This window comes from Ursus maritimus, unplaced genomic scaffold, assembly GCF_017311325.1.
Source record: "Ursus maritimus isolate PB19 unplaced genomic scaffold, ASM1731132v1 scaffold_24, whole genome shotgun sequence".
In the NCBI taxonomy this organism is placed as follows: domain Eukaryota; kingdom Metazoa; phylum Chordata; class Mammalia; order Carnivora; family Ursidae; genus Ursus; species Ursus maritimus.
Genome location: NW_024424897.1, coordinates 41,053,008 through 41,061,284, shown reverse-complemented (window position 1 = coordinate 41,061,284; position 8,277 = coordinate 41,053,008). Strand labels below are relative to the sequence as shown.

Here is an 8,277-nt window from a genome sequence, read left to right as displayed (position 1 = left end):
GGGCCACACCCGATGGCTTCCAAGGCCCTCCTCCAGCTTCTCCTCCTCTGCTCCCCCAACAGCAGAGCCAGTCCTGAGCCTCTGAAACAAGACCGGTTTCCCAAGAAAAGATCCTACGGCAGGAGTGGAGCAAGTGACAGCCTATTCATAACAATAACAGCATTTAGAATGTACCAGACACTCTTCTTCCACAGCAACTCGTTGAAGCAGGTCCTATTAGCACCCTCATTTTAAAGATGAAGAAACGGGGCACAGGGGGTAAGTGCCATGCCCAAGACCGGAGCGGAGCCCAGGTAACAAAACCAAGGCTGCTCTCAGCCACTCTGCATTGCCTCTGCGGCCGCGCACAACACCAGCATGGGCATCAGAGGTCAGGTGTTCGGGCTCCACCTGAGCGCCTCGTGTCCTTACCTCCTCATCTGTAGACTGTGCCCATTAATAATGGCTAGCCATAGGACTGCTGGGAGGATAATGCATGCGGAGTTTAGTACAGTGCCCAGCACACAGCAAATGATCAATAAATGTTAATTATTGATATTTTTGTTATCGTTTGGAGCGTTTCTGGGCCTGGAAAGGAGGGCTGCAGGGCGGGATCCTTGCACAGACTGCAGGTGAGGTCACTCAGGGAGCCAGGGGTGTGGGGCCCCTCTCCCGCCCTCACCGGCCCAGAGCGGGCGGGGCGAGAGTGAGGGGGACAGCGGCCCCGCCCCGCCAGACTTTTTTAAAAAGGGACGCTGGGCGCAGGCGCAAAAAGCCCAGCCAGCCGTCCGGCGCAGACCCTGACGCGCACGCGCATGGAGGGGCGCGCGAGCCCCCCGGGCGAGGCCCGCGCGCGCCGTGGGCCTGCGGTGCTGTGCCGCGGCCCCGTGGAGCCGCTCGTCTTCCTCGCCAACTTCTCTTTGGTCCTGCAGGGCCCGCTCACCACGCAGTACTTGTGGCACCGCTTCAGTGCGGACCTCGGCTACAATGGCACCCGCGACAGGGGCAGCTGCAGCAACCACAGCGCGGACCCCATCATGAAGGTAGCGGCGCGGGAGGAGCGCGAGCGGGCCGCCGGGTGGGCCCCGCGCTGGAGCTTGGGGGCAGCCGAGGGGGCGGGGCCTGCGTCCGGGAGAGGGCCAGCTGGATTTTGGGTAGTGGGCGGGGCCAGAGCAAAGTTGGGGCCTGGGCGACCACTGCAGGTTGGGGGATGCTTAAAGTTCTCTAGGTAAGGCGAGGCCGTGAGGATTAACACAAAGGAGTAGAAGTAAGGGAATGGGATCGTGGTCCATCGCCCATCACCCAGGGCCGGTTTTTTGAGAGTTTTACAAAGAGCCTCAGAGGGTTAGGGCTCCAAAGATAGTCCCCATCCCTGTATCTCCTAGGATGGTGATGGTTTGCGGGGTGGGCAACCCAGAGTGAAGAAGAGCACCTGGTTAAGATTCATGTCCCCACAGGAAGTGGAGACCCTTACCTCCCACTGGACCCTCTACATGAACCTGGGCGGCTTCCTGGTGGGGATCTTCTCATCCACCCTGCTGGGTGCCTGGAGTGACTGCGTGGGCCGCCGCCCGCTGCTGGTGCTGGCCTCCCTGGGCCTGTTGCTGCAGGCGGTGGTGTCCATCTTTGTGGTGCAGCTCCAGCTCCACGTCGGCTACTTCGTGCTGGGCCGCATCCTTTGCGCTTTCCTTGGGGACTTCAGTGGCCTTCTGGCCGCAAGCTTTGCTTCCGTGGCAGATGTCAGCTCCAACCGCAGCCGTACCATGCGAATGGCCTTGCTGGAAGCGTGCATCGGGGTGGCAGGGATGCTGGCGAGCCTCCTGGGGGGCCACTGGCTCCGGGCCCAGGGTTATGCCAACCCCTTCTGGCTGGCCTTGGCCTTGTTGATAGCCATGACTCTCTATGCAGCCTTCTGCTTTGGTGAGACGGTGAAGGAGCCAACGCCTGCCCGGCTCTTCACGCTCCGTCACCACCGATCCATCGTCCAGCTGTACGTGACTCCAGCCCCAGAGAAGTCCAGGAAGCATTTGGCCCTGTATTCATTGGCCGTCTTCATGGTAGTCACTGTACACTTTGGGGCCCAGGACATCCTGACCCTCTATGAGCTGAGCAAACCCCTCTGCTGGGACTCCAAGCTGATCGGCTACGGTTCTGCGGCTCAGCACCTCCCCTACCTCACCAGCCTGCTGGGCCTGCGGCTTCTGCAGCACTGCCTGGCTGACGCCTGGGTGGCCGAGATTGGCCTGGCCTTCAACATTTTGGGGATGGTGGTCTTTGCATTTGCTACTATCACCCCCCTCATGTTTACAGGTAAAGTGTGTGGGCTCAGGGACAGTTTGTCCCAAAGGTGCTGGGTGAAAATTGGGGGTTAGACTCTCACTGCCCCTAAATGTGGTTTGTGCCTGTGTCTAGAAATATTGTTAGGCTCCTTGCCTGCACTGGAGGACAGACAACGAAGAAACTTCGTAAAAATGCTATCTTTGTTAGACGGAAAACACAGACCTTCAGTGGCCTCGGTAATTAATCCACGATGTCAACTGTAAACAGCATTAGTAAGATAGAGCAGAAGACACAAGTACGGCTCATACACTAATTGCTTCACTCCTTAGCCTCCCACAGCCAATATTTATGGTGTTCTTAAACAAAGTCCATGCCACTAATGCCTTAATATTCACTTCTCTGATAAGAATCCCAGGCCCTACCTCAACTATCCTTGGTCAGCTTCTTTGAGTTTAAAAAGAAAGCTAGTCTTCTTAGACCACAGATACCAAATTCCTGCCTGCCTCAGTTCTTCTTCCTCCCCCTCTTCCTCTTCCCCTCCCCTTCCCTCCCCACTCCTCCTTCTCCTGTCCCTCCTCCTCCTCCCGCTTCTTCTTTTGGTGGGAGAAGGGTGGCCAGGAATGAGGAAGTTAACCTTTTTTAAAGGGACAGATTAATTTTGATAGAGCCCTAAAATATGTTGTTTACAAAGTCAGCGGATCAGTAATCACAGATATCTTAACTTGGCTGCTTGCCTGCAGAGTGAGGCTGCAGGGGACCAGGTACCCTCCTCTTCTGCTCACAGCATCTCCCGTGGCCTCGGTGCTGGGCTCAGTGCCCTCGGGGGTGCAGAGATGATGAGACACTGTCATTACTCTGGGGAGCCTCATCGGAGTGGGGCTGCAGGGCTGACACCTAAAGGGGCCCTGGGTTGCCTCGTACCCACTTCGAGGATCCCGTCCTCTAGGAGGCAGCGGGCACACGAGGGAGAGAAACTGTTAGGAAAGAACCCTTGTAAGCGCATGAGTAAACTGCAAAGGGAAAAGGAACTTGCATTAACTTGGCGCTCTGCACAGATGTTACGTCATCTATCCATTTCCCAGGGCTGCTGTAACATATTATCACCCGCTGGATGGCTTAAAACAATGGAGATGTATTCTCTCACAGTTCTGGAGGCCGGAAGTGAAGTGTCCGTATCACTGGGCCCCAGTCAAGGGGTCAGCAGGGTCACGCTGCCTTCGGAGGCTCTGGGAGGGGATCTCCCCCACCTCTTCCAGCTTCTGGCGGCTGCCGGCGTTCTGTGGCTTGTGGCCGCGTCACCCTAATCTCTGCGTGTGTGGTGACATGGCCTCTTCCTCTTCTGTGTGCCTTCTCTGTTCTGTCACACCTCCCTCCATTTCCCACTTCTAAATGTGATTGCATTTAGGGCCCAATCCGGTCCAGGAAAATCGCCTCACCGCAGGATCCTTAATCACATCTTCTCCAAATAAGGCAGCATTTACAAATCCCAGGGATTACGACCTGATATCTTAGGAGGACCATTATTCAGCCTCCTGTACACCCCAGACCATCCTGTGATGAAGGCTTTGTTGTCCTTTCACAGATAAGAGTGATGTCCAAGGCCACACAGTTAGTAAGCGATGGGGTCGGGTTAGGAACTCGGGGCCCACTCCAAAGCCCATGCCTGTTTTCTGTGCCTTGCCCTCTCTCTTCGAAGTGCAAGGTGGGTGGGTGGTGGCTGCTGTGACCACAAGAGGTGTTCTGGCAAGAACATAATTGGTGGGAAATCAGCATTCATTCATGAAAGAGGTAGTGGGTAGGTCAAGCCTTGAGAAAGGTGGTCTCCGTCCCTCCTTGGTCACTGTCCTTCACCAGTAAGGAAGTTCTTCCTGTGTCCAGCCTGAGTCCCACGTGGGCTGCGGATGTGTAGGAGCTCTGCTATGGAGGGTGCTTGGGCCCCCCTCTCCCTGACCCCATTTTCTTGTTTCTTTCTCTGCAGGGTATGGGCTCCTGTTCCTGTCATTAGTCACCACACCCATCATCCGGGCCAAACTGTCCAGGCTGGTGGGCGAGTCAGAGCACGGTGAGTGCCAGGGTCAACCTGTGTCTGGTTCCTTATGCCCAGTGTTGCCTGACCTGGGCAGGGAGCAGCTGCGAGCCAGGAGGCAGCTTACCTTCCTCCCCCCCAGCCCGGAGAAGCTAACAGCCAAGACAAACGCACTTCTGTCGAATTGCGTGGGGCTGGGGGAGGACCACAGTGCCTTGGGTTTTTGGGTCACAGGGTTGGAATTTGCAGTTGTCAGAGCACACTTGTTCTCTTGGGTAACCCGAGCACAGGATTTACTCTCTCCAGACCCTAGCTTTTCCGTCTGTAAAAAGGACGTGATGATGCCAGGGTTCCCTACTGCACTAGGGCCCGTGTGCCAGCTCAGAGGAAGAAACAACCTTTAGATATTTCCTTGTCCCCGAGTGACAGGTGAAGAAGCAGACACCCGGAGGGTTAAATCGGGTCACCCAAGGTCCCTCAGTAAGTGGTGGAGCTAGGATGCAAACCCAGCTCTGTTTTTAAGAGCAGCAGGTCCGGGGATACGGGTTTTGGTCGTGGCTCTGTCACCCACTGGCTGTGTGATCTTGGGCAGGTCCCTTTCTGTCTCTGCAACATGAGTGGTTTGCTCTTGATGACGAGGCCCTTCCGGCTCTGACAGAGTTCAAACTCAGCTTCTGTTGGGTTGTTGCTCATTTTGCAAAATTTGGGTTCTGCTGGCATATCTCTAGGGAATAGTTTCTCAGGCCCCTGGGTCTTTAGACTCTAGTCTGGAAATATCTGGCTCATCCATTTCCCCCTCATCTGCCCTGGAAGGAGGATCTGGTGCCATATGTGGCCCAGTGAGGGCTCGTTCTGTTGCCCCCCAGAACCCATGTACCTTCATTCACTCAGTAAGCTTTTCTTCTAGCACCTTCAGTGTACCCAGAGAGGCCCGGGCCTGTGAGGGATGCTTTACATGTGAATTTAATGTTGCTGCCAATCTATGAAGTAGGTATTATCCTTGTTTAACAGAATGGGGACAGAAACCCGGAAGGATAAGCAACTTATTTGGTGATCACACAGATAATAAGTGCTGGAACTGGGAATTAAGCCAGCAATTCATCCCAAACAGGAGATGATTCCCAGAGGGGATTAACCAAAACCCATTTTATGCGGCTTTTGGTAGAAGACATCACATATACTTTGAATACATGGATTTAATAACAGCCATTTGTGTGGTAGCCCGTGTGCCAACTGCTCTCCATGCGGGACCTCACTGAATCCGTATCACAACACACAATGTAGGATTTATCATTGAGGAAGGTGAGACTCGGAGGTTAAGTGACTTGCCCCAGGTCACACGGCGGTGAGCTAGGGGTGCTGGGATTTGAATCTAGGTCTTTCACACCCCAGAGTGTGATGTTTTTATCTTCACAGGTGCTCTCTTTTCTGCTGTGGCCTGCACCAATAGCTTGGCCATGCTGATGGCTTCTGGCATTTTCAACTCGCTCTACCCAGCCACCCTGAACTTCATGAAGGGGTTCCCCTTCCTTCTGGGAGCCGGCCTCCTCTTCATCCCAGCCATTCTGATTGGGTAATGCAGGGCTCTGACCCATGATCATAATGCCCTTTATCCCAAAGTTTTCCTCTTTCTCCTCCTCCCAACCAGCTCATTCCTGGGACCATGCCCCCTGATTCTCCCCTTGCGGACAGCTGTCTAATCATCTGGGAGCTATTCCCCAGGGGCAAGGCAGAGGGGCAGAGGGGCAGAAGGGGAAGGGTCAGGCTAACATTGCATGCTGGCAAGGCCGTGCTCTCTCCCTCAGCTCCCCTCTTTCTCCATTCCCATTTTGCAGATGGAAGTATGGTGGCAGAAACGTGCTAATGGGAAGCCTGGAGAGCTTCCTCAGCTAGTTACAACTGGGCCCCAGGCTAGCCTGACTCACTTCTTCCCCTGTAGCCTTAAGAGTGGCTTTCCAGAGCCCTGTCTCTGGACATTGCCTTGTCTTCCACCTCGCAGCTCTGGGAGGGAATACCTACCTGTACCTGCCCACCCCATAAAGCCTGTGTCCCATCTCTAAGAGTTGAGGATGTCTCCCCACGTCAAATCTGAACCCTTTCTCTGGTCTCTCACAGGGTGCTGGAAAAGACTAATCCTCGCTCTGAATTCCAGCAGTTTCCTCAGAGTCCCTGATCTGCCTGGACCGGAGGACAGAGGGCAAAGGGAGCGAAGTGAACACTAAGCAACTGAAAGTATGCTTCTGGATCCCAGCCCACAGCGACACTGGCACCTCCCCTCAGAGGGCAAGTGTCTACCTTGGACAGAGTGGTCCAGCTAGACGGCTTGCCAGCCTAGGACTCTAATCTAGAATTAACCCAGACAGTCCTCCTCCAGGAGGCGGTGGGGGCGCCGTTCGGAACAGGGGTTGGTGCGCCCTTTCTACCATCAGTCCCGGAGAAGCCTCCAGGGGAGAGGAGAGGTCCCGATGGAGGGACACCTCGGGGACCGGTGGAAGCACGAGGGCTGGCATCACTGCTTCAGCCCAAACCGCACCGCTCACAGCGCTGTTTCGGGTGTAGCATCGTTGGATGGTTCTGAGGGGGAAGGCTGTGCGAGGGGCTGGGTGCCCTCTGGAGGGAGAGTGCTGCCGTCTCTGGCTGGGAATTGATCCTCTGAGCTTAGCAGTGCCAATCACAATAAAGCCATATAAATCACACTGCAGTGACCCTTCCAGCCCCCAGGGCATTGGGCTCTGGGGCTGTCTGCTTTCCCGTTCCCAGTCTGCCCGCCAGAGGTCAGATAGCAGCAAGCTTCCCGGCTGGGCAGGAGCCCCCTGAGCTGCCATGAGATTGTGCCAGGCAGGGCCAGCCACACCTCATCTGACTGCTCATTCTCTTCTCCTGAGCCGCTGGAGGGGCTGAAGGGTTGCTGGGCTGGCATCAGGCTGGTAGAGATTCGGGGCAGAGCCCCTTCCCGAGGGTCCCTCAGAGATCCATTCCCTGAAGGCACCTTACAGGGCGACCCGGCTCCCCCAGCCCAGGTGCAGTCAGGTTTTGTTAGCGCTCAGCCCTCCAGCGCTCCCCTTGCCTCGCATTACAGCAGGGCCATGTGCTGAGTCCATGAGCGTCTGCCGCTCAACGGGAACCTGGTGAGGGGCCTGACTCCCCGATATGATCCAGGGGCCCCAGCTTCTCAGAGAACGAGGGGCCCTTTTCCAGGCTGTTAGGGAAGCCTGGCCCAGAAGCTGAAAGGCGGAACTGGATTCAGTATTGAGGCACTGGCTTTGATGAGGGCTGCCAGCCCCACTACAGACCCAAATCATGTGGCACTCGACTGCGGATGTGAATTGGCCACAGGGTTTGTCTGCCTGCTACCCTCGTTCTCTCTCCCCTGCCCGGGAAATCACACAGGTGCCATGGGGACAGTGCAGGGCAGACCGGGGTCAGCTGCGGCCTCTGCAGCCTGGGCCTGTTGCCACATTCCCATCTCACGGTCTCTGTCATGGGGAGACCAAAGCAAGGACAGGAATACGGTTCTTCCACCGACTGTCCCAGCATGAGGCCGTGAGGAGGGTCGGGAAGAGGTTCTGGGCTGGCCTCAGGCTTGGGCTCTACTCTGGGCACTGCCTCTGGCTCGCTTGTGACCTTCAGCAAGCCCTCCTCCAAAGGGCTAAGTCAGCAGTGCCCTGAATTGTCTGATCACAGGTGGACAAGTTAGGAAACACTGGATTAGATGACGTTCTGAGACCCTTCCCACCTCATACGTTCTAGAATGAGATGCCTCTCTTCCTGGGCAGGAGAGAAGAATGAAGGAGTTGGAGCTGGACTTCTTGATCTCTGGGTGTCCCTGAGCAGTCCTTAGCACCCGGGGATGGCTGGGGTGAGGCGGGTAGGGACCTAGCTGACTCAGCCCCCGCTTGGGGGCAGCAACTACAACCTAGCCAGGCAGAAAACCCTGACTGTGCAGACCCACATCAGAGTAGGTCACAGGCTGGGGGGGGGGGGGGGGGGGG

General features: G+C 56.1%; 1 protein-coding gene across 1 annotated transcript; it reads left to right on the top strand.

Annotated features, from left to right (window-relative positions):
- The first annotated feature begins 754 nt into the window (after positions 1-754).
- SLC46A1 (solute carrier family 46 member 1) lies at positions 755-6,981 on the top strand. The gene is made up of 5 exons (XM_040641047.1): positions 755-1,022; positions 1,437-2,289; positions 4,238-4,321; positions 5,702-5,858; positions 6,401-6,981. The coding sequence occupies exons 1-5, from the start codon at positions 795-797 to the stop codon at positions 6,456-6,458; spliced, it is 1,380 nt and encodes a 459-aa protein (XP_040496981.1). The 5' UTR covers positions 755-794; the 3' UTR covers positions 6,459-6,981.
- The last annotated feature ends 1,296 nt before the right edge of the window (positions 6,982-8,277 follow it).

Coding starts and splice junctions, on each gene's coding strand:
- SLC46A1 (XM_040641047.1), top strand. CDS start 795: ATGGAGGGGCGCGCGAGCCCCCCGGGCGAGGCCCGCGCGCGCCGTGGG. Junction 1,023..1,436: donor GCGCGGACCCCATCATGAAG/GTAGCGGCGCGG, acceptor ATGTCCCCACAG/GAAGTGGAGACCCTTACCTC. Junction 4,322..5,701: donor GGTGGGCGAGTCAGAGCACG/GTGAGTGCCAGG, acceptor TTATCTTCACAG/GTGCTCTCTTTTCTGCTGTG.